General features: G+C 34.9%; 1 protein-coding gene across 1 annotated transcript in view; it reads right to left on the bottom strand.

Annotated features, from left to right (window-relative positions):
- Positions 1-15,172: 15,172 nt before the first annotated feature.
- KIF18A (kinesin family member 18A) overlaps positions 15,173-24,870 on the bottom strand; it is a 78,850-nt gene continuing 69,152 nt past the window's right edge. The window contains exons 14-17 of the mRNA XM_043908374.1: positions 24,317-24,755; positions 23,496-23,603; positions 18,154-18,263; positions 15,173-15,457 (exon numbers count right to left, since the gene is read on the bottom strand). Of these exons, the coding sequence (XP_043764309.1) occupies positions 15,375-15,457; positions 18,154-18,263; positions 23,496-23,603; positions 24,317-24,755 (740 nt within the window). The 3' untranslated portion in view covers positions 15,173-15,374. The remainder of the gene's footprint in view (positions 15,458-18,153; positions 18,264-23,495; positions 23,604-24,316; positions 24,756-24,870) is intronic.

Below are 24,870 nucleotides of genomic sequence, written 5' to 3' on the forward strand. Positions count from 1 at the left end.
TTTGCCAGTTTTAAATAACTAGAAAGCAACCAAGCAGCAACATTTAAACATTTAAACAAATCTCACCTTCTTTATGGTGGCTTTCTTGTCTCCTTCAAAGAGGATTGAGAGCTTTTTGATTGTTTTGTATTTTGATTTTACATTTATTCCCTCTCTGGTCGGAATTCCTCTAAAGCCACAGTTTTATTCACATGGCAGTGTTGGTGTAAGACATTTATTCATGCATTAATTTCACATTTAGCGATTACTTGCAAGGTATCACATACTGTTAAGAGCTAAGAACAAAACTGTAAATAAGCCATACAGCCTGGTTGGAGCATTTTTGGGAAAGCTTTTGTCTTCTTGAAAAAGAGATATATCTGGGTAAAACCTTCCACTTTCTTTTTCTTCTTGCCTTAAATATAGACAGTGACAAGAAAGACCAAGAGGACTGCAGAGAAAACTTTGCTGAGTATTGCTGAGTTACTGAACAAACACCAGCAATTAGTTATCTTGATTTCTAATATGTGAAAAAGTCAGCTCTCACTTCTTGAACTATTATAGTTGGGTATTCTTTTCCTTGCAACTGAAGGCATTTTCGACTCACACAACATATGCAATCAATCAGGAAATGGATTGATGTTTCCCAGTCATGTTATCAAGTACTTGTAATAACAGTTAATGATACTGCACAAGATTTTACCTTAAACATAAGTGGTAAAACAGGAGCAAAAGATGCAGCTTTATTGCTTGTAAAAAGAGAACTGAAACCAATGGTCCAAAGTTTCAGTGGGTCAGATTTGGATTCTACATAAATTAGAACTTTCTAATACAGTGTACCATTAATGGAGTGTGCTATCTTGCAAAGAGGTTAATTTTCAATCCATTAAACTTTCCAGGAAGAGGTAATAATACCAGAGAAAGAATTCCAGAACTGCATGGAAGGATAGATGAGAAACTACTAATATTCTTTCTTACTCCAAGGTTCTAATAGCAATCTTCAACAATGAGTGTCAAAATGAAAAAAGCGTAAAATCACAAATTTAAAAAATGGTTAAATTCCAAATTCAAATAATCAGAACATCCCATTTCCTCAATTCTGATTGAAATTATACTGGACAGTAGAGATCATTATAGTTTCATCTGATTCTTACTCATAAAAATGAAACATTTTATTTACATCTACAAATGTAATTTTTTTTTCTTCTATGAGTCAATAGACATAGAAAAATGAGACTATAGTACAGAACCTAGACTTCTAAGCATATTGAAGAGGTAAACTTACACAGGGTTAATTGTTGTGTCAGTCACTTAGTCGCATCTGATTTTTTGCAACTGCACGGACTGTAGCCCTGCAGGCTCCTCTGTCCGTGGGATTCTCCAGGCAAGAATACTGGAGTGGGTAGTCATTCTCTCCACAGGGGATCTTCCCGACCCAGGGACTGAACCCAGGTCTCCTGCATTGTAGACAGAGTCTTTGCCATCTGAGCCACCAGGGAAGCCCATACAGGGTTAATAAAAGCTATCTAATAGATGTGTAGCTTGAGTTTTAATTCAGCAAAAGAAAAAATTCTTTACTTTTAGCTAAAAATACTCTATAAACAATTACAGTTATAACTCAAGGTGATTATTTAATAATCTTAACATTACAGGAAAGTTCAATATGTTAAGATGTGATTTTTTTTAAAACTTCAACCAAAATTATTATTAAACAGTTCAATGTTTAGGGCTAAAATGAGAGCCTTGCTAAGAATGATATAGTCACATGTCCCACTGCCCACACAGAGGGGACAAATGGCATACACCTCTCAAGTTGCATGACTCACTCACTACCTGAGAGATATATATGACCCGGACCCCTCTGGAGAAGTCAGAATATATTTTAAAAGACAGTTATAAGAAATAAATCACTTAAAAAAATTGCTGGCGAAAAACAAAATTCACTGTGCAATTGTACAGCATTGGACGTGTGTTCCTCTAAATGAAGCAGCTTGCTTTCCTCTGGGAAATGCCAAACATGAACCACGGTAGGGCCTCCTACTGGATTTCTTGAACAGGGGGAACAAAAGCATATGATCTTGGATTTCACAGAGCTTATAGTCTGGTTGCCATGAACATCGCATGACCAAAGTGTGATGGAATAGTAAATACTGATTTATTCTTTCTAAGTGAAGTAACTTCTTTCTTGTTTTTCACACTCTAAATAGAAACCGCTTACTCCCAAAAAAGGATTTCAAATAACACAATGGGTTCTGCTCAACATTTACTGCTATACAAACCTATTTGATTACTGGCTCTGATTTAAGTTATGTAAAATAAATATAAATGACTCTTCTGAACCTTATGTGTCTAGATTAATCTTTTAATACCAAATCTAAGGTTTCAAAGTCTAATTGCCACATTAATATTTACAATCGGTTTTTTTCTACTCAGCTTTTTGTTTTCATCTACAGTGTATACAGTTCATGTTTGCATCAGTGATTTCTTTTCACTGACTTTTCAACCAGTTGTGAATGCTTCTTAACATACACCCGTGGATAGGCTGATCGGTCCTTTCAAACATGTTTGAATACAAAAGGTCCATCCTAATACATGTCTGCTAATACTACAACTGATCTCATCAATATAGTAGTCTGAAGAATTGGTTATTCAGGAATAGGTTTTCTCCCTTCCCCCAACACTAGCATTTTTCTTTCTAATGACACTTCTAATTGAAAAACATTCTAAGTCCAAATCGCTTGCATTGTTGAGTCATGCTAAGTTGTGCAATATTATGTTCCATCCCATCTGGCATTAGACAATATGATAGGACCTAGAATCTTGAATTTTTATTCAAATATGTTTCAGATATAGATGTTTCAAGGTATCATGAAACTATAAATCGGGATTTATCTTGCAAATGTATTCTATAGCCTTTATGATGGTCACTAAAAAGTAAACAACCACTACATTTTTCATTGTACCAAATGTGGCTTTCCTATCCAAATGTTAAAAATTATTGCCATTCATTTGAAGAACTTGTTAAGCATCTAAAATTTTGTACCAGTAAGTATCTGGAATATGCCTTGAAACAACTTCTGTTTACAGACAAAGTCTGTAAGATATCCAAATACCACTGTGATGTGTTTACAGTTTATAAAAGAATGAAATATCAAGTCCTTTTGAGTGCATATTTCTAAATGAGCATTAAATGAATTGGGGAAAAAAAAACTAGAAAATTTTCATGTCTGGTGCATGCCAAGTGAATGATTGCATTCATCTTCCCTTTGCAGCTTGCTTTTGGTTGATGAGGGACTCTCTCTAATGGTCATTAAGGTCATTGCTGGGAATTAGTTTACTTTTGTAAATGGATTTCACCTGGAGATGTCATTTCTCTGCAATCAACTGTATCATCTTGGGACTATGAGCAATGATGCTGAACTACTGACAGATGGAGAATTTTGAAATGAGTTCCAACTAATTCTGACAGCCATCACTTCCCACCACCCTCAGTTAAAAATTAACTTTCAATAGTGGGAAAGAAAGATGATGAAACCTACCCAATACCTACAAAAGATGCTTAATATAACGAATTGTTATCCATCATTTCTTTTTTGGGGAGGGAGAATGAGTTGATCTACAGAATTATGATGACTACTAAATAAAATTGAAAGTTCATTACACTATATCGCCTACGAAATTAAACTTATAGTCAGTAATGAGGAAGCAATCTCCCAGGAAACATCATTGTTACAGGAATCAAAAATATTGTGTTGAGACTTCCCTGGTGGTTCAGTGGTTAAGAATCCATCTGTCAATGTAGGGGACACAGGTTCAATCCCTGGTCCGGGGATTGCCGTGGGGGAACTAAGAGTGTGTGCCTCAACTAACTGAGGCTGTGCTCCACAACAAGGGAAGCCATTCCAACTAGAGAGAAGTCCCTGCTTGCCCCAGCTAGAGAAAGCCAATGTGCAGAACAAAGAGCCAGCACAGTAAAAAATAAACATTATAAAAAAAGCATTGGTCAAAAAGAAGCACTAAAATTCACCTGCATAGCTTATCTAATTTAATTAATTCTTAAGGCTCGTCTTTTCAAGTTTTCCTGAAATGGGGAACAGCAACAGTACATTTCTTCAATAGTCAAGATCATCCAAGTATTTAAAGTATTTCAGAGAATACTGTTGGCTGGCTGGGGCCACAAAGAGCTAACAGGCTTGGACACTGCTTCAAAATTGAAAAGGTAAACCTCTCTCATTATAAGCTCTGAAAGCGAGGTAGGATCATGGATGCTGGGCCTTCAGTAGTATAAGCACCCAATTGTTGGAATAATTTATGGTCTCGTGGGAAAGTCTCTGGGGGGCTCTATCCAATTAACAGCAAAATAGGTAAGTTTGGCAGATGCATTAGATTGCAGCTAAATACTGCTTTTGGAAAAATCAAGGTGAAAGATGACCAAAATACACAGTCCTAAAAAAAAGAAAAAAAATACACAGTCCTATGTTACTAGAATTACTGATGGATGTTCTACCTTTTTTCAGCATGTGTATCTCTTTTTGATACCATATATTCCTGCTGGCTTTGCTGCTCTTGTGCCAGTGATGGCCAGGCAGAGAAATGCAAGCTCTGTTCATGCTAATACTTGACTTTTTTTTTTTTTTTTTAGCATATTAGGAAAAGATGTAAGGCTCTTTATGGGGGAAAGTTGGAATTTTATGAGATAGATAGGTAAAGAATAGTAATGTAAAAATTGTACATTTCAGTCATGTACCAATGTGAAAAAAAGCACTGATCATTATAATAAAGGTGTGTTTGAAATGGGGATGGAAACTTGAGGATAAACGGAATTGAAGAATGTAGCTATGGTTTATCTGTACACGGGGAGTGATTTAATTCAGAAACTCAGGATCATGTTTGAAGTTTTGGTGTATATGTATATGAAAGGAAGAAAGAAGGAATAGAGTGAACATGAACAGATCATAGAGTTTAAGTGAGCACTCTGATATAATAAAAAGGAAATATCAATTTAATTATGTGAAGAACTTAAACCTGGCCATATCTTTGAGAAGTCATATAGTACAAGTAAGTATTACATGTTGGGAGTTTTGGGAAAAACTAATTCCTCACATCTCAACTGAGAAGTAGACATGAGATCTGGATTGGAGAACTCACAGGGTATAGAGCATTTTACAACTTTTCTCCAAGTTTAGATCTTGAAATTCTTATCCAGTCAACCCCATGCAGGAACATGGCTTACACAATGCTCTCTGAATGCAGATGAGGAAGAAAAGAAATGGTGAGAACAGTGGGGCCCTTGGCTTGTGTCCTGACCCTAGCTCTTTACTGCATGGAGATAAAATCTGAGAAAACACAGGCCATGAGAAAGCAAGAAGATGTAGAAAAAGACCAGGTTATACATGAGGTAGAGTAGTACTATTCTACACTTTAATCCAGCCCAGTAGAACAATATGGAACCATGGATGCTGGGATTTTAATCTCCCAGATTAGAGAGGCTACTTCTGTTAGGGAGAGAAAATAATGTGGAGAAAGAAGTTTCTATATTTCCTCTCGGAGAGTAAATGTTGCTTGAAGTTTCTATTTTTATGGGCAAATGAAGGAACATGTAAAGATGGAGAAAATTTTTCTTCCTACACTCTTCTGCTATTTTTCTGCTTGTTTTATTCAAAATGCTTTCAGTTTCTGTAAATGACAGAAAAATCAATGAAAAGAGCTCAACACGCAAAACCTGTATGTGAATGTGTGTAGTGATTTTATTTGCAATGGCCTCAAAATAGAAACAACCTAAATGTCCTTCAAGAAGTGAACAGTTAAATTATGGTATATTCACATCATGGGATACCAAATAAGAAAAAGTAAAAAAAAGAAAACAAAAACAAAAACGATCTATTAGGACTTCCCTGGTGGTCTGGTGGCTAAGAATCTGAGCTCCCAATGTGGCGGGCCTTGGTTCGACCCCTGATTGGGGAACTAGCTCCTACATGCCACAGCTTAGACCTGATACAGCCAAATAAATAAATAAAAATAACAAAAGAAATGAACTATTGATACACACAGCAACTTGGATGAATTAAAGGACGTTAAGCTGAGGGAGAAAAGCCAATCTCATATGGTCACATACTGTATGATTCCACTTATATAACATTAGTCATAAAGATTGAAAGCAGATTAATGATTGGCAAGAGTGAGGGATGGTGAGTGGATGGGTGAGTTTGACGAAGAAGAGGTGACATGAGAGAGGTCTTTGTTGTGATAGCATAGTCCTGTATCTCAGCTGCAGTGGTGCTTAGACTGAAAAGCACACATGAGAAATGGCATAGGACTGTGGACACTTATGTACTAATGCTCATTTCTTGGCTTGATATTGATGTAAGAACAACTGGGAAAACACTGGGTGAAGAGCACACAATCTCTCTGTACTATTTTTGCGACTTCCTGTGAATCTATATCTCAAAATAAAGAGTAAAAAAAAAAGAAAAGAAAAAATGGCTCAAGTGAGAAAGAGAATACATGGGTTTACGGAATTGGGTAGTAAAGGGGTTGAATCTACCTAATTTCAGGCAAACCTGGATTAAACAGCTTAAGTGACGTCATTACAAGCTTTCTCCTTTTCTCAGTTCTGCTCACTTTTCTGTGTTTTCATTCTGCAGACAGCTTTCTCTGTGAAGCTGGGGAAGATGTAAGAAATCTAGGCTTATCTGATGCTAATACTTTTTAACCCAGGAAGGAAACAAATTCTTTTCTATTCTTAGGGAAGATTCTGAACTTCTTTTTAAAATTTTTATACATTTTTAAAGGTTACAATCCATTTAGGGTTATGCAAAATGGTGGTTATATTCCCCATGTTGTACAAAACATCCTTGTAGCCTAACTTACCCTCAAAAGTCTATACCTCCCACTCTCCTATCCCTCCCCAGTCCCCACTAGCAACCACTAGTTTGCTCCGTCTGTGAGTCTGCTTCCTTTTTTGCTACATTCACAAGTTTGTTATAACTTTTAGATTCCATATATAAACAATATACAGTATTTGTCTATGATTTCACTTAGCATAATGCCCTCCAAGACCATCCATTGTTGCTGCAAATGGCAAAAATTTCATTATTTTTTATGAGTAGTATTCTATTGTATATATATACCACATCTTCTTTATCCATTTGTTTGTTGATGGACACTTAGTTTGTTTCCTTATCGTGACTATTGTAAATAATGCTGCTGTGAACATTGAAATGCATGTATTTTTCCAAATTTTTCTTTTCAGATATATACCCAGAAGATGAATTGCTGGGTCATGTGGTAGCTCTCTCTTTTTTAATTTTTTTTGAGAAATTTCCATACTGTTTTCCACAGAGGCTGCACCAATTTACATCCTCACCAACAGTGTACTAGGGTTTCCTTCTCTCCACATTCTTGCCAACATGTTATTTGAGTTCTTTTTTGGAGTCATTCTGACAGGTGTGAGGTAATAATACCTCACAGTGATTTTCACTTGCATTCTCTGATGATTAGCTATATTGAGCATCTTCTCATGTGCCTGTTAGCCACCTGCATTTCTTCTTTAGAAAAATGTCTTTTCAGTTCTTCTGCCCATTCTTTAGTCAGGTTTTTTTCTTTTTTATGTTGAATTGTATAAGCTGTTGAATATGTTGGATATTAATTCCTTGTTGGTCATATTATTTGCAATATTTTCTCCCATTCAGTAGGTTGTCCTTTCATTTTGTTGATGGTTTTCCTATGAAATGCAAAAGCTTTCATGTTTAACTGTCTCATTTGTTTATTTTTGCTTTTATTTCCTTTGCTTTTAGAGATGGGCCCAAAAAATACTGCTATGATTTAAGTGGAAGAATATTCTATGCTTTCTTCTAATGGGCCCAAAAAATACTGCTATGATTTAAGTGGAAGAATATTCTATGCTTTCTTCTAGGAGTTTCATAGTATCTGGTCTTACATTTAGGTCTTTAATCCACTTTATTTTTGCATATGGGTATTAGAGAAGGTTCTAATTTCATTCTTTAACATATAGCTGTCTAGTCTCCCAGCACCACTTGTCAAAGAGGCTGGGAAACCACTGAATTTTGAATCAGACGTCTACTTGAAACCAATCATTGTTAACAGGAAGTTGGGCTCCAGAGCAGTCATGACGAGCTGAGGGAATGTGTGTGTGCAGAGATAATTCCATGAGGATCTCACCGAGGAAGAGTGGTTTCCCAGAGAAAAAGTGAGACGGCTTCATCAAACTCAGGTTAGGTGGACCAAGCAAAACAAATGTCTCCTGCGTTACTAAAAGGTCAGAATAACAACTCTGTGGACATATATAAATACTTGATAATCTAACTTGCAAAACATTTGAGTAATTATATATTATAGTATAATTAAGAGAGCTTACAGGTTTAAGTTATACATATCTTGGGGAAGAAAAGTAAACGCTAATAAGAATGAAAAAAATTTAGTAATTAACTAAACACCTACAAGGAATATGGTCCCAAAATGTGTGGCAAAATCAGTCTCATCTACCTGGCAATCCCAGTGAAGTTGATAAAGAGAAGTTAATTCATTTTGGTCTCTAAGTAAGAGAATCAAATTTTACAGGTAAAATGATGAATAGCTGAAAGAGGTTAAATGGAAGTTTTGGGAAAAAAAAGTAGAGGCCCTTAAACATTGACTCCAATATTTAAAATTACTTAGGCATTCAAACTTGGAAGATATCTTTTTTATAGGGGCAAAACTCCCACTGTAGTTATCTATTAAGCTCAGTGATAGCTGGGAACTTTTTTTGAGTTGGGGACATTTTAGGTAGTGCTCTGTAATGAAAGACAGTAAAAAAGTTGATGGCTGCTGGGAATCTATTTTGTAACTAGATTCTCTTCAAACTGTAGGGGCAGAGCTAACTGGGGGCTCTATGGTTCAGCTGAATAGGGAAGCGGAATGAAGGTAGATTTATTTGGAGAAAGCAAAGGAAGCAGGAGTAGAGAACATACAGTCAGAGCAGTCAGGTGATGATCTTTCAGGCTTAGTTCAAATAGACTAATATTTTTTATCTGATATGAAGAATTCAAGGGGGCAATGCACTTGCAACATTCTTGTAGCATTTTGAACTGAATGAAAGTTGGGGTGGGAGTTAACCTACATTAATAATTGTTATTTGGAAGAACAGGGGGAATAATAATTTAAAAAGATACTGTGATTCTGAAACAGCCACATGAAGGGAGAATGGGAAAGGAATGTGAGCAGAGGGTGGTGGTATTAGACAGGATTCCTTATATTTGCTATTTGAGAAGCTATTTAAGAATATTCTACAGGGATAAGAAATGAGGCTGAGGACAGTATTTTTGTCCAAAGTCCTGATCATGGAGCTGTTTTGCTCTCATGTCACTAATCTTCTTAATTATACCAAACAGACATCTTTCACCTTCCATCTGTTTGAAAGTATGAGAATAAACTACTTTTTCATTCTTAATTTTTTTTTATTATGGCTCTTGGCTTATTTTGTCTTACATCTGCTTTACGTACATATACACATGTGACAGAAATATCTCAGAACTAACCTTTCCTGGCAGCTCTTAACTTGATGGACTAATCCCTACAGTGGCTGTTATGCAGAACTTGCCATTTGCAAAGCTTGAGTGGTTTCTTAAATGATGTTCATTCTGAGAAGTATGGACTATCTGTCAGCTGCCGCCTTTTGGGGAAGTTACAGGAGAGGAAGAACTCAGCACTCTACATACACATTTCAAAAACAACCATCCTGTGCTGACTCCTGAAAACAAGGTTATATTTTGTCTTAGTGTCTGAGTTGTATCCTCAAATTTTGATTATACACAAAAACATTTTGAATATAAACCAATGACTCAAATTTTATCTTGAGTAATTGCCAACAACTTTTGAGCAAGTAATACCACGTGGTATTTTGATTGCAAGACACACATAAAATTGTCCTTGAAAAATCAATACGTAGGATTTGTGAATGCCTTTAGTAATATTAAGGGCTTCCCTTGTGGTTCGGCTGGTCAAGAATCTGCCTGCAATGGGGGAGACCTGGGTTCAATCCCTGGAATTGGAAGATCTCCTGCAGAAGGGAAAGGCTACCCACTCCAGTATTCCAGCCAGGAGAATTCCATGGATTGTATAATCCATGGGGTTGCAAAGAGTCGGACACGACTGAGCAACTTTCACAGTAATATCAAAGACTGCTACTAATATTTAATAATACTCTAAACTGTTTTTGATATAAATAATACAAGCTAAACCTAATTTACTTATAACTATAAAACACATTGAACAAATCTTTCTACCAAATCACAGATGACCATGGGAATGGAATTTATTTTCTGTAGTAGATCCTTTTTGTATCCTTTATTTATCTTATCTATCTATCTATCTATGCAGAGTATTAGCCCCACTGTAGATGGAGGCAATGTATGGACTAGGGATAGCAGCAACTCTTTTACACCAAACTGAGTTCAAAGTTCCAACTCTGCTACTGTGGTCTTTGACAAATTCACTTTTCTAGTGTCATCTTTTTTCTAAGTAGAAAAATAAATACATTTTGTCTATAAACCATCATGTAAAATAATTGTGGCTAGGAGTTTGGGAATTCAAAATTTTCGTTTTAGAAAATACGTATGATATATATGCTGTACTTATATAACTACACCTATGGGGATTGAGGCAACATCCCCAAATCAGATATTAACATTTCTGCAGTGGAAACTTTGAATGTTCACACTAAGTGGGATAAAGACCATCAACAATCCCACATTAGCAGAAGTAAGGTTTTATAGACAAAAATTAAAAAACAGAAAACTTCTGATCTTCAAAATTTGTGACATTTTTTGAATTGTAAATGAGGGGCTGTGAGTCTGTTAACATCTACTGTAAAGGCTTGTTGTGAGGAATAAATGAAAAAATGCATTTAAAGTGATTATCATGTGACAAGAGTCCAAAAAAGTAAGACTATTATTAAGAGTTATTGACTGACGGCTCCTTCACAAATGATGGGACACTATAACATCTGTGACTCTAAGTCGTTCTCAAAGCAAAGTTAAAATGTCTGATCTGATTCTAGTGCTAGCATCTCCATTAACACCAAACGGCTAACTGAGCAGTTACCTTAGACATCCAAGTTATTTAAACGTGAAAGAACCAAAGGATAATTTAAAAGAAAATATATTTCTTATGCATGCAAATCCCTTTCCTGATTATTAAGCATACATTCAATATTTACAGTTAGTTCTGCTGTAGCTGTTTTGAAAATATGCTTTTGCTCTGACACCATTTATTCACCAGGAAACAATTTCAGCATAATGTGCATTTTACATTTGTTTATGAGATTTCATCCAAACGCAACATTAGTTGAACACAGAAAACTGCACACAGGTGAACCAAGCAGGGGTGACAAAACACACACACCTCTCAAGAACAATGGGCCACAGCCATCCACATCTGATGTTACACATTTCTACCTGATTTAGATCACCCACCGGCCTGCATCATTTCATTTTAACCCACACGCTGCAACTCTCTTACACCCATTTCCACGAGCAAACTTCACTTCTTTTTCAGGGTAAAGCGCCTTAATTATAGTAGCATTTCTTAAACATTTAACATGTAAAATGCAGTTATTTATATTAGGTTTTGGTGTTTCACTGTGCTGATGACGAAGTTTTTGAGTGTTGTACCCTTAACTGCATTTGCCTGGTAAGCCTTGTGGCTTCATCGCACAATTTGGCATAGCTCAGTGATTTTGAGGAACATGTACGCCCTGTTACAGCAGAGTCGTCATTCGTCATATGTGGTATGTACTGTACCTACCTCCTGGCATGTAAACAAAGTTAATACAATATACAGGCACATGAGAACAAGTACTTCAACTAATTTACAAAAGTAAGAAGGTATAATAAAAACTTATTTGTATTATGTTACTCTACCAAAATCAAACTTTAAGTTTTAACTTAGTAAAAATGAGAGAAAGATTGGTGGAGTTAGCATTAATGTGTGAAAGTGTTTGTTTCAAACTGGCAAATAATTCTCATGAGTTAAATACCTAATAGTTTTAACTCTATTCTATAATGTTGTTAAGGTTAGTCATTATCAATCCCTACATTTTTGCTCAAAGTACGTCCTTAGGGATATCACTCAGTTCAGTTGCTCAGTCGTGTCCGACTCTTTGTGACCCCATGAACCACAGCACGCCAGGCCTCCCTGTCCATCACCAACTCCTGGAGTCTACCCAAACCCAGCTCCATTGAGTCGGTGATGCCATCCAACCATCTCATCCTCTGTCGTCCCCTTCTCCTCCAGCCCTCAATCTTTCCCAGCATCAGGGTCTTTTCCAGTGAGTCAGTTCGTTGCATCAGGTGGCCAAAGTATTGGAGTTTCAGCTTCAACATCAGTCCTTCCAATGAACACCTAGGACTGATCTCCTTTAGGATGGACTGGCTGGATCTCCTTGCAGTCCAAGGGACTCTCAAGAGTCTGTTCCAACACCACAGTTTAAAAGCATCAATTCTTCGGTGCTCAGCTTTCTTTATAGTCCAACTCTCACATCCATACAGGACCACTGGAAAAACCATAGCCTTGACTAAATGGAACTTTGTTGACTAATGTCTCTGCTTTTTAATATGCTATCTAGGTTGGTCATAACTTTCCTTCCAAGGAGTAAGCGTCTTTTAATTTCATGGCTGCAATCACCATCTGCAGTGATTTTGGAGCCCCCAGAAATAAAGTCGGCCACTGTTTCCCCATCTATTTGCCATGAAGTGATGGGAGTGCTTTAATAGGAGGAGGTACTTTTTTTTGTATTAAATAAGAATATGGCTATATTTTCAGATTCATAAACAAGTATGTAGTGATGAAATATCTAGGGTGCTTTACAGTACTCCAGCAAAGGAAGAAAAACAAGGGAAAAAGGGATTTTCCAGCCAAATGTGGAAAAATTTGCTAAGTGGACTCAGTATTATGATTATATGAAGGTTCACTGTATTATCCTCAATTAAACAGTTTTAAAAGTTTGATGTTTCAAAGGAATTTGGGAATTACTGTGTTAAATCAAGTAAGATTCTGACTGTAAGACTTTAGGGGCTTATATTGTCAAAGGGTGCAGCCTGGAAGGCTGCTACTTCCCACTCTTCTTTGACACGGAGCCCTTTTTGTGGCAGGGTATCCAGGTGAGCCATGTTCTGTGGACTATACTTTGGATATCATGACGTAAAAATTATACTGACTACTCCAAAATATTCTCGGAAATCGTGTGCAGTGTTAGTCAAAAGAAACAGCATCATTTGGGTTTCTCTCTGATCTCTGACTTGCTTCATGAAAATTATTTGCCACCAATTGTCACTAAAGAGCAATCTATCTGTGATAGCAGTATTTATGAAATTCACAGTTAAGAGATATTACAAAGATGCCCAGGCTGCTTTCAAATGAGAATAAAAATATAAACTGCAAAACAAATCAGATGATACATTTTTTTTTTTAAATAAAAAAAGTATATAGGCTTGAATATAAAGAAATGACTTGGCAGCATACCTTAACTATTAGCAGTTGTTACAACTGGGAATATTGGTAGCGGGTGGTTGAGAGGAGGAGGAAGCACATTTGTATTGTTTAGAGTTCTTTTTGGAAAAAATACTACCTTTTAACAAAAATAAATTATTTTAGTTAAAAATCAACCTATGGTGTTGGGATAGTGGTCAGCCTTAGAGAGAGGTGGGATACAAGAGAGGCTTCTAGGATTCTGATAATTCTCTATTCCTTGATCTCAGGGCTGGTTACACGGGTGTGTTTATTCTGTGAAAATGCACTGAGTCATATGTTTATGATCGATTGGTCTATCTTCTACATAAAGTTTATTTAAAAATTGCTTTCTAGTGACATTAATTATAGCACCTTGTTTTAGTTTAAATGCATGTAGTTTTTCCTCATTCATACATTCAGCAGGTTTCTTTTCCCACATTCATTACAATTTATCCCCTCTAATTTCTCCTTTACGTGGTTGTACTGCAAAGGTATTGTTAGGAACTTTTATGGAAGGTGAAATCCCTAGTTGATAAAAATGGCATATAAGAAAATCACTCATGTCTTATGGTATGAGGTGGACCACAAGGTAGGATTACTTAATCCTGCTAGCTAGCCATTCATCAGTACGTGGTAAAAAGATTTCTTTTGAAACCTTATAATTACCTAAGAAAAATGGAAAGGAATAATAGAGAGGCCAATGTAACTGATAAAAAGGCAACACAACCAAAGTCCTAATGACAAAGGGAAAACAAAAATTGTCTATGTTTGTTCTTCTACAATAGATCCTGTGTGCACTTTGATGAATATGTAATTATACGGGTCACAGTGGGAAGAAACTTCAAAGATCATTATTCCATCTCACACTCTCCCAATTAGATATTGATTTGAAAAACATGATCAATAACTAAAAGGCCTAAAATATGCAGCTGATTGCTAAGTGGCTGTTTGCTTAGATGGGACAGTTCCTAAGCCATATGAAATTAAAAGTGCATTTAACCCAATACTTGTAAACAGAAGATAAACAGGCCAAACAAGGCAGGTGAACAAGGACATAAGATTAAGTTGCAGCTCCATGTACTTCCTATCACAGAAAAAATGATTAAAACATGTTCTCATTATCATTAAGAAACCTACAGATTATTCTCAGACTTGGTTCTAGTGCCACTTATCTTCAACTAATTTGAAATACAAATATACAAAATTGACATTTTATGAAAAGTAGTAGTTTTACGTGTGTAAGGGGTCGGGAAGAACCCTGGGAGGAGGGCATGCAAACCACTCACGCACGCAAGGGGTAGTTAGTCATGAGACAGAAAAGCAGGCATGATAAAGTCTATATATTTAATATATCAAGTAGCAAGAAACAATATTAGTATTTTATTAATGGACACTATTTAAATAATATTTACAACAGCTTTATCGGCACATATATGTACATTTGTACATCTAAATATGTTTGGAAAGAAAGGTCAGATATATGATTAAAACAATGTAAGACCAAATAAATCCTGGGTCATAATTTTATCACTCCTAAATTCTCATTTTAAAAAACCAGTAAGGGAAATTTAACTCTACTTTTTTTCTAAAATGTTTTAATCAACATAGTAAAACTGAGCTGCCACCACACTAAGTCAGGAATTTTAAAGGGGAGCAAATATTTTAGAAACACAAAACATACCTTTTCTCTTGAAATTTTATATTTGCTTAGAATACAAAAACACAAAACAAAAGGAATTTCATTTTCTGCTTGCTGAAGGTATTGGGTACACCTAGTTTTTAAGATGGTCTTCTTTCAAAGACTTTAAACAAGTTCCTGAAAGGGTCCTGGGAAAAAGCTCTTTTAAAAGCAGACTCCTTGATTTTTTTCCCCTTGATTTCGAAGAGGCTTATCTTAGGTTTCCTTTTGAAATACTTCTTCCAAACTTTCTAGCCATGCTCGGCTTTATTTTATGGATGTTTCTTTTATAGTCTAGAGAAGAAAGAGAGAGATATATAAATACTGTAAAAGTATAATTCAAAAAGAATTTTCACCATTCACTAAACTTCACAGTTGGTAATTAATGATTTAAAATATAACACCAACAAAGGAACATTAATACTTTGGCTTGAAAGTAGAAATACATTTCTCTATATTATAAACTGAAGTTTTAGTGCAGAGGTAACATATGCCCCGCTCATTCCCCAAAGCCAGCAAGTGAAGTCTGAAACAACTCTCACAATTACTTCTGCTCTCTTTTGAACTAAGAGACTACTTATAGGAGCACTGTTCCTATTCTTTTGTGCACCATCAAGTTTTTTTTTTTTTCATTCTTTGGATTACTTCCCTGGGACTTTGAAACTTCTGTATTTTTCCAATTTAGAAGTATCATTGGAATCAGCACTTCTTAACATGCTGATCCTGATCCCATAGTCCTTTTTCCTTCCACTGCTACCTCACAAATGGGTTCCATTTCTCTATGCCCCTCTTCTGGCTCTTTATCAGTGTTCACAGTGATTCTCTACCCAGTGTAGTGTTGTTACAACTGGTGGGAACCGACTTCTTTATGGGTCTGACTACTCACTCATTCATTTTCTTGGTCACATTAGGTTTTAGTTTTAGGGGCACATATTCTCTTGATACTCCTTGTTTCTCTAAATGCTCAGTAAACAGAGTTAAGGTCATTTTCACTGATGCTTCCCTTTTTTTTTCTTGATACACCATTAGTTGGAGAAGTCAGTTGCACAGATTCTAAGGCAGGCAGCTCGGGTTCTCTCTTACTTCTCTAGTAATTCCTAATGTGTATTTGGGCATTTTCACTTGGATATCCTAATGGACATAAACCATTCAGTATGTGTGGGTGTGCTCAGTCACGTCCAACTCTTTGTGACCCCATGGACTGTAGCCCACCAGGCTCCGCTGTCCATGGAATTTTCCAGGCAAGAATACTGAAGTGGGCTGCCACTTCCTATTCCAGGGAATCTTCTTAACTGGGGGATGGAACCTGGGTCATCTGCATTGGCAGGTAGATTCTTTACCACTATCGTTACCTGGGAAGCCCACATAAACCACTGGAAGTTGTGTTAGTTGCTCAGTCATGTCTGACTCTTTGTAACCCCATGGACTGTAGCCTGCCAGGCTCCTCTGCCCATGGGGTTTTCCAGGCAAGAATACTGGAGTGGGTTGCCATTCCCTTTTCCAGGGGATCTTCCTGATCCAGGGATTGAACCTGGGTCTCCTGTATTGCAGGCAGATTCTTTACAATCTGAGCTACCAGGGACCTTCACTTTAATACCCTTTTCCAAGGGCTCTGTTATTCTTAATAAGACATAATTATTTCCCCTTTGGCAAGTACTATAGTATTCTCTCCTACTGTTCTCTTATCTCTCTTTACATAGAAGATACTTGATGCATTTTACAGTATTCTTAGAAAATAAGCATATTAGGAAACCCAGATCTCTATTATTTGACAATTATCATAAATTTATTATCTAGTTGTAGAATTATGACTTCCTGGAGAATTTTTTCAGGAGACCAAAGGAACTATACATATTTACACCACCTGCATATACACACTATTAAACATTACTAAATATGGTATGCTAAATCAAATAATCATAGTAAATTTTTCTTTTCAGGACTTCATTGATTTTTAAATTTGCATGAAAGACATTTCCATTGAACTTAAGGAACTTCTTGTGGCCACCCCAAGAAGTAATGATTTATCAATGCAGCCTGACAAAGCTATTGAGAAATTTTATATTACTCTAATGAAAAAGCATTGACAGGAAAAAAAAAGTAATAATAGTTTTCATGTTATTCTCAATATAATCACTGTCTCATGAAATCCCTTTAAAAATTCGAAGTACTATAGTCATAAGTTCCTTTAGGGAAGAACCAAACTGAGTCCTGATGATCTCTATATTCATCACAGAACCTAGCACATAGTGAGAGTGTAGTAAAGAAATACTTCCTAATTGAAGTCTTAGGAGCTACAATGTCAGAAAAACAGGTCTGGACACAAAGGCCTAGGAACTGACTGGTGCTGTATTCTCTAGTTTCATGAAGATGCTTTGTTACCATGGACTCACGTCACCTCCGGAAGCAACTGAGGGGATGTTGTCACCACATGTGGTTGCAAAGAGTTGGACACAACTGAGCACAACACAAGCACAGTCACTGCCATCAGCATTCTTTTCAACTTTCTAACAGGAGTTAAAATATGACTATAACCCGATATAGACTTGAATCTCACAATAACTGCATAAATGAGTCAGAGGCCAAATTATTAAAAATAATAGGCAAAGAAAAAAAATTTCAGATACATTTACAGATATAGTTTATCTGTAAACCTATTAAGTAATATAGCTAATTATATCAAATATTAGTTAAATTATTTACCCACCCTTCTGCAATATGAGGCAGCTTGTATAACCAAAAGGGTACAGAATGGAGAGTCAGGAGACCCAGTTCTAAGTTCTGGCTCCATCAAGAAATCTCTCTGTGGTCTTAAGTGTGTTTTCTATTTTGTGTCTTAAGTTTTCTCATCTATATCAGGGATAACCACTATGTGATAAAGGTGATGAGTATATAAAAGGAGATTCTTATGAAAGCACTGTAAAAATATGTGAAGTTTATACATGTTAGTTAATCATTTATTAAATATCAGAATAAGAGCTGAGACATACCCATAGTTGGTCCGTTTTCTTGTAAGTGCTTATCACTTGAATTATCTTGATGAATACGCTTGGCAGATCCAGAGTTTAACTCAGCAGTTAATGAAGCATTTGATGCAGAGCTTCAGGGGAAAATTTTTTTATTTTAGTAAAGCATTCTTTTATATCTCTAAGTTCAAATACATATTCTACATTCAATTACGATTAAAGAGAAAGTGAAATACTAAATATTATGTTGTAAAATCCCACAGAAGTAACTGGAGATACTAAATAAATTTTGGCCCATAGGAGAACTTGGCTGTGTGTGTTTTTCATGTGTATTCAAATCAGAGATTATGATTAGAGGTGTATGTCACAATTTTTTAACAGAACATTTCAGGGTGCTGTGGTGAACTGCATGCAAACACTGTTATTCAAAATGTAGAGATAAGGAGCTCACTCCAAGAGGTGAAAACTAAACTCAGATTATAATACCTCTAATCTGGGGAATATAAACAAGTGAGATTGTTTGGAAACCATGTTTTTAAATCAAAGCATGATAATAACTGAGTATCTCTCTTTGATTATTACAAGTATACAAAGCGAAATGAAAAGAATGATATCAGTTCCATGCTATTAACAGATCAAATTTCTATCTCAATTTGAGTTGACAAATTACTGAGCACCTATTGTGGCTTCATGTCACAAAATACACAAGTGAGTAGGGCACAAACAACGCAAGTCCTGAAAAGTTACATAATAGATATATGGTGGGGTGGGGGAAAAATAAGACACATAAAATAATACAAAACAGAGTAAAAAACAGTGTGGCAGGTTTTCAATGCTGTAGGTTCCTGAGTTCAGAAGAAGAAAGAAAAAGGGAAATTTCTGTGGATGGGATGAGTTTAATCTGGGCCCTGTAAAACAGCAATCCAACCCTTCCCAGTCCTACAGAGGTCAAGTTTCAGGAGGCAGCGTTGGAGGTCAAAATGGAAGATCTCTTTCTACACTGATTCAAATAAGCTAATTTTAGGAAAATTTCTTGCAAGTCAAGATATTCTGTACCATTTTACAAGTTTATACTAATTTGATTGTCTGTTGGATTAACAATTAGAGACTTTTCCTTATGGCAACAACTTTTTCTGGGAATCCTAACCATGTGGGAAAGTGATGCGGGTTTATGTCTGTGGAACAGCAGAATATGGGTTAGTAATATGGTCATTAATAAAAAAATAAATAAAAAACAAAGTAGTCAGAAATGGCAATTTAATATGCTAGTAAAGAAAAATAGGTATAAACTCAGTGAATGCTGGGAAAAATAAGTCAGCCTGTGTATCTAAATTTTTTAGAGCCTGTAAGAGAAATGATCATGGTGTTCATAATGGTGATTTACCAACTCTGTTCAATAATGCAAATAATGCCTTCCCAAAATGGTTACAGAGAAGTATCTGTGTTATGAAACTAAATTTAGTTGTAGAAATTTTCTATTCCTAAATGGTGCCAAATAAACTAAATTACTACAAATCTATTTTGGATACTAAAGCACACATTTTTGATTTTATATATATACATATATAATATATTAAAATATATACATTTATAAAGTCAAAAAGAAAAATTCTTTTTTGGTCATTTGGTGATTTTTATTTCTTCAAGTATAAAGATCAGTGTCATTGGTTACTTTTGATAAGGTTTGTTTTTCCCAAACAATTAATGTTAAAGTTGTCTTAAATGATTTTATGGTATGATTCTTCACTTTGGCTAGTTCTAGGCCTTTTGTTTTCACTTGAAAATCAGGGTTTTGAATAAATCTAGTTGAGTAAAACTCACATTTCTAGGAAGGAAATCAAAGCCTAATAAAATAAGTTATATATTTATATAAAAGTAAAACATTTAAGTATTTTTAGGATTTAGTCAACTAATAAAATATTTGCTATAAATTTCTGTAAGATTTATTTTAGATCATAAGATAAAAAGACCTAAAATTGTTATGGGTACAAATGCAAATTATTTTAAAGACTATCTTGAGAAGAAACCTAGAGAATATTCTAGTTGTGTGTCAAATATATTTCCCTATTAATAAAAGATTAGCCTTTTATTTCCATACATAGGTAGAATATTTCTGCTTAATAAATGTAATGCATCTCAAATTCTTTCAGCTGAGATAATTTCTAATTGGAATCACAGACTTTTTTCAAAACCAAAAATGTATGCACATGTGAGACCATTTTTGAGTGCCAAGAAAGACAGTGGAACAAACAAAAAACCAAGCAACCAACCAGACATAAAGCAAGCAAAACCTCAAATTAATAAATATAATTTATAAGTAGAAATTTACATATGTATGGTATTTGTATATTTGGCAAATTGATTCAGTTAGTTAAAATAGTCTGTTAGAATGATTACAGAAATTGAAATTATTACATATCTGATATCCTCAATTTAAGTAGTACTAAAAAATTAAGTCTGGTAGGTTTTTGGAATATCCAGTGCTTCTGGATGCTAATGTTTTGTGTTTTTTTTTTGAGAGAAAAACTGACAAAATAGATAAGTAAATAACTATATACATGGAGCCATTCTTTATTTTTAAAAACCATAATGATATATACACACACCTAAATATGTACATAAAATTGCTAAGTGGAAAATACCAGAGTTTATTACTCTCAAGCTCATGTAGGTTTAATTGGGGGAAAGGAAGATTTTTTTTTTAAAAAGTAATTATGTACATTTCTAGCATTAATCTCTTTTAACCTTAGTTAATGGCAGGATCTAATTATTGGTACCAGAGGGAATGTTACAGAGCAATTAATAGGCTAAGAGAAATCTTACTTTATTTGTCCTTTAATACTATTTCACAATACTAGATGTTTGTGTGGAAGCCCTTTAATTTATCTAAACCCACTCCAAATACACAATTTATATACCTGGATATTTCTTGAAAAATCATTTCATTTTGATAATGTCTATGTTTACACTTAAAAGTTATTCTTAGCTATAAACTTTTGTTAGATTTGAGTTAAAACAGCAGGGCATGTTACCAGTGAAGAACAAGAAAAGTCTCCAGCTCTAATTAATGAAAAGAATAACATGACTGACATAATAAAAATTAGTGAGAAGATGTGCTAGGCTCAGTAAAAGATTGATTCCTATATATAACAAATTGCACAATTCAAATTAGTGACATAGCAAAATACAAGATTGTAACTGTCATGGATAATCAGAGATATTCAGGAAAAATCAATCCATGAAATTTAAACATAAACATTCCAAGACTCTACTGTACTCTGGAGAAGAAAGAGCAGAAGTTGGATGCAACTATGAGATCACACTCTACATGGCACAAATAAATAGGCTATTTGTAAATTTGTTAACACTAGCCCAGATGATAACAGGTCCACAGTGGAATAGGAAACTTATAAATAGGAAACTTAAAAAAAAAAAAAGGGTTAACTTAAGATCATATACTCTTCTCTCCATAATCACATACTAAAAAAAAGAGTTAAAGCACATCAGATCCATTTTACAATTTAATCATTTACTATATCTTTTCATTGAATTCAGTGTTATAGGATATAAAGAATATATAATGGACTTCATGTCATATAACAATATATTTAAGATATTTTCCCCTGTCTTTAATTTTTAGCTGTTTTACTGCTATTTACTGGGTATGTTGCTTTGTATTAATGCTGCTTGCAGTTTTCAGTGCTTCTTGAGCCTGTGTTTTCTTATCTTTGGTCAGTTTTGGAAAATTATTAGCCAGCATCATCTCAAATACTGTTTTTTTTTGTTTCTTTGTTTTTGTTTTTACATTGTTTTCCTCATTTCTTTTTGGGACTCAAAATGCATACATGTTAGATCTTATGTACCATAGATCCCTTTTTTTGCTCTTCTCTGTATTTTAATCTTTTTATCCTTTTGTACATTAGTTTGGATATTTTTTATTAACCTATTTTCTTTAATGAAACCTATCTTTCTTTAATGAAAGTTCATTAAACTTTCTTCTGCCATACCTAATTTGTTAAATTGATTTATTGAGTTGCAATTTCAGTAAATTCTATTTTTCAGCTCTAGAATAGCCATTTGATTCATTTTAATAGAATCCAGTTCTCTGGGAAATTATCATCTATTTTATTGAACTTAATCACAACTAAATTTAAGTCCCTATCTGATAATTTCAGTATCTTTATTACTGCTTCTCTGTTTTTTTCTCTTGATTTTCAGTCATTTTGTCCTGTCTCCTGGCATATTTTGTAACTTTTGCTTAAGTGGTAAATACTGCATATGAAAAACTGTAGAGGCTGGAGATCATTAATTCTTCAGAGACGATTTAATTTTCTTCTGGCAAGTGGGCAGAGAAGGAATTCAACTGGTCTAGATCTGTTTCAGGTTTTCAAGAACCAGCCTATTTCCAGCTTGCCCGACACCTGCCTAGAGCACAGGCCTTCAAAGATTTCAAATAGCACCCTGGGTGTTTAACGGGGCTTCTTCTCATGATGATCCCCAAACAGTAATTATTGTATCCTGGCCCCATGAGAAGATCAAAACCTTGCTTATTACTTTAGCCTCTTGGTAGCCACTTTTAGCTTGGTTTCTTGGTCTTTTATTCCATGGAGTTTAGAAACTGGCGAATGTGCTGTAGGCAAAAGCTACACAAGATGATTTTGCTTCCCTAGCTCAGTGAGGTGCTGACAGCACTAGGCTTCCATTTTCTGCTTGACCTCTGTATTTGATGCCATGAATTGAGGAGTCTGATGCAAAATGCTAAATGGAAAAAAGAGGCAGAGAAAGTCCAGTTCTCCACAAGTTGTTTTCCATTTTTTTGGGATCTTAGACCCCCAAGTCCTGGTTGTGTCGGTTGTTCCCCAGGGCTTTCAAGCAGCTACAGGTTGAATTTCGTTAGCTTTTATAATTGCTCCTGGTAGAAAGCCAGGTCTGATATAAGCTACAATGTCATAGCCAGAAACAAAAGTTTATTCACTTATCACATTTTAATCAGATAACAAAATCCATTAAAACAGTATAATTTTAGGACTGAAGAAATTCAGTAATGTCTAAAGGGAAAAATACCAAATGAGTGAAAGTTGTCAACAGAAAAAACTTAAATAACTTTTTTGAAGGCCAGAAGATGTTTAAATTTATTTTAAATAATCTGAAATATGGAATATCTTATGCAAATATCAAGTGAAATATTTGGGCTTTATTAAGATCTTTGATAATATCAAAGTAGTGCCACATTCAGAGCAACTTATTATATGTATGCTCACGTGTGAATTGACAGTCTAATTTTAATAAAAAGAGCTGTAGGAAACAATGTATAAAGATGATCTTACATACACACAGAGATCAAACCAGTTTATATTTAAATGTACCTTATTAGTTTCCGTTTCCTTTTGGCAGCGGCTGTCATTGCCATGTAGGACGGTACTATGCTTGGTATAGGCAGAGGATGTTTAGTTGAGATTGAAGAAGGGGCAAGCCTGTATATTAAATAATGAAAAACAGAGTAATTTTGATTTGTACTATGCAGAAAAAAGGGGCATATACTCCCATAATTTGAACAGCACTTTGTATTAATTCATAAAGGAAAACACTGTTCAATACTATAACCCTTCCTTGATTGCCTGAGGTTTTCTTTTCTCTTTTTTAATACCACAGCATAGAAAAGTGAAGGTATCATTCTTCCCACGGAAGAATCTAAATTAACTGTGAATATACAGATTAAGTGAGAAGGATATGTTTTTGCTTGGATGACACGTAGTCAACCATGCCTTATACTTATGACTATTTCAGAGCAAGTTGAGAGGCTTGTTAATATCAATAGAAACTGTGGTATTTCTTTTAGTGAAGATATTAATGAATAATAATAAACACTTGATAATCCACCATTGATAGTTTGTAACATCTAATGCTGAAGTACGAAGAACAAAATAAATATATCTTAAGGTTTCCTCTAGCCTAATGAGGGCCAATCAACTTAAGCTTCAAAATTAAAGACTTCACAATATTGTGATAGTGGATTAATACTTAGAAAGACAAATAAGATTTAATGAAGATAACACACTGACTTTTGTAATCAAGATAGCATACTTCATCTATGAAATAGATCTTAAATATAGCTACAGAGCAAAAAGAAAGCCAATAGTTTAAAGGCTATATAAATAAAGAAGAATTGGCAAATACTCCTTTGTACCTTTGTAAAATGTTATTGTTTGGTAGGGATTCTTGTTCAGGTAGTTCACTTTCCAAGCTCCTGGTATCTTCACATATAAGAAATGTAGACTTTAAATCTTCCTGTCCATGTTCTTTTCTCATGCTGAGAGGGATATCTACCTCACACAACATTTTCAAAGAATTATCACTGTTTATATTTGAGCTGATGGTCTGAAAACTGGTAGTATGTGATGGTTTTAATAAGGTCCCTGTAGATGGATTTTGAGAAGTTTTTCTACAGTTTTCTGGAGTATACACAATGGGCTGAAGCTCTTTGCTGAGGGAATCATTAAGCTGCGTATTTTCAGACTCTACAGACGTTTGGGTATGTTTTATGTTCAAGGGAGAAGGCATTAATTTTCTTCGGGTTCTTTTTTGTGAAGGAATTTTAAGCAGATTAGATTCACCTGGAGATATGCCTGTTCAACAAAATTAAAAAGAAGCTCAATAATGTTGCCTAAATAGTTTTCTAATAACCTTATCAGTTAAAAGAAGAAAAAAACCCTAATAATAAGCATATTTTATGTTAAATTA

The sequence above is a fragment of the Cervus elaphus genome, chromosome 1 (assembly GCF_910594005.1).
Source record: "Cervus elaphus chromosome 1, mCerEla1.1, whole genome shotgun sequence".
NCBI lineage: Eukaryota > Metazoa > Chordata > Mammalia > Artiodactyla > Cervidae > Cervus > Cervus elaphus.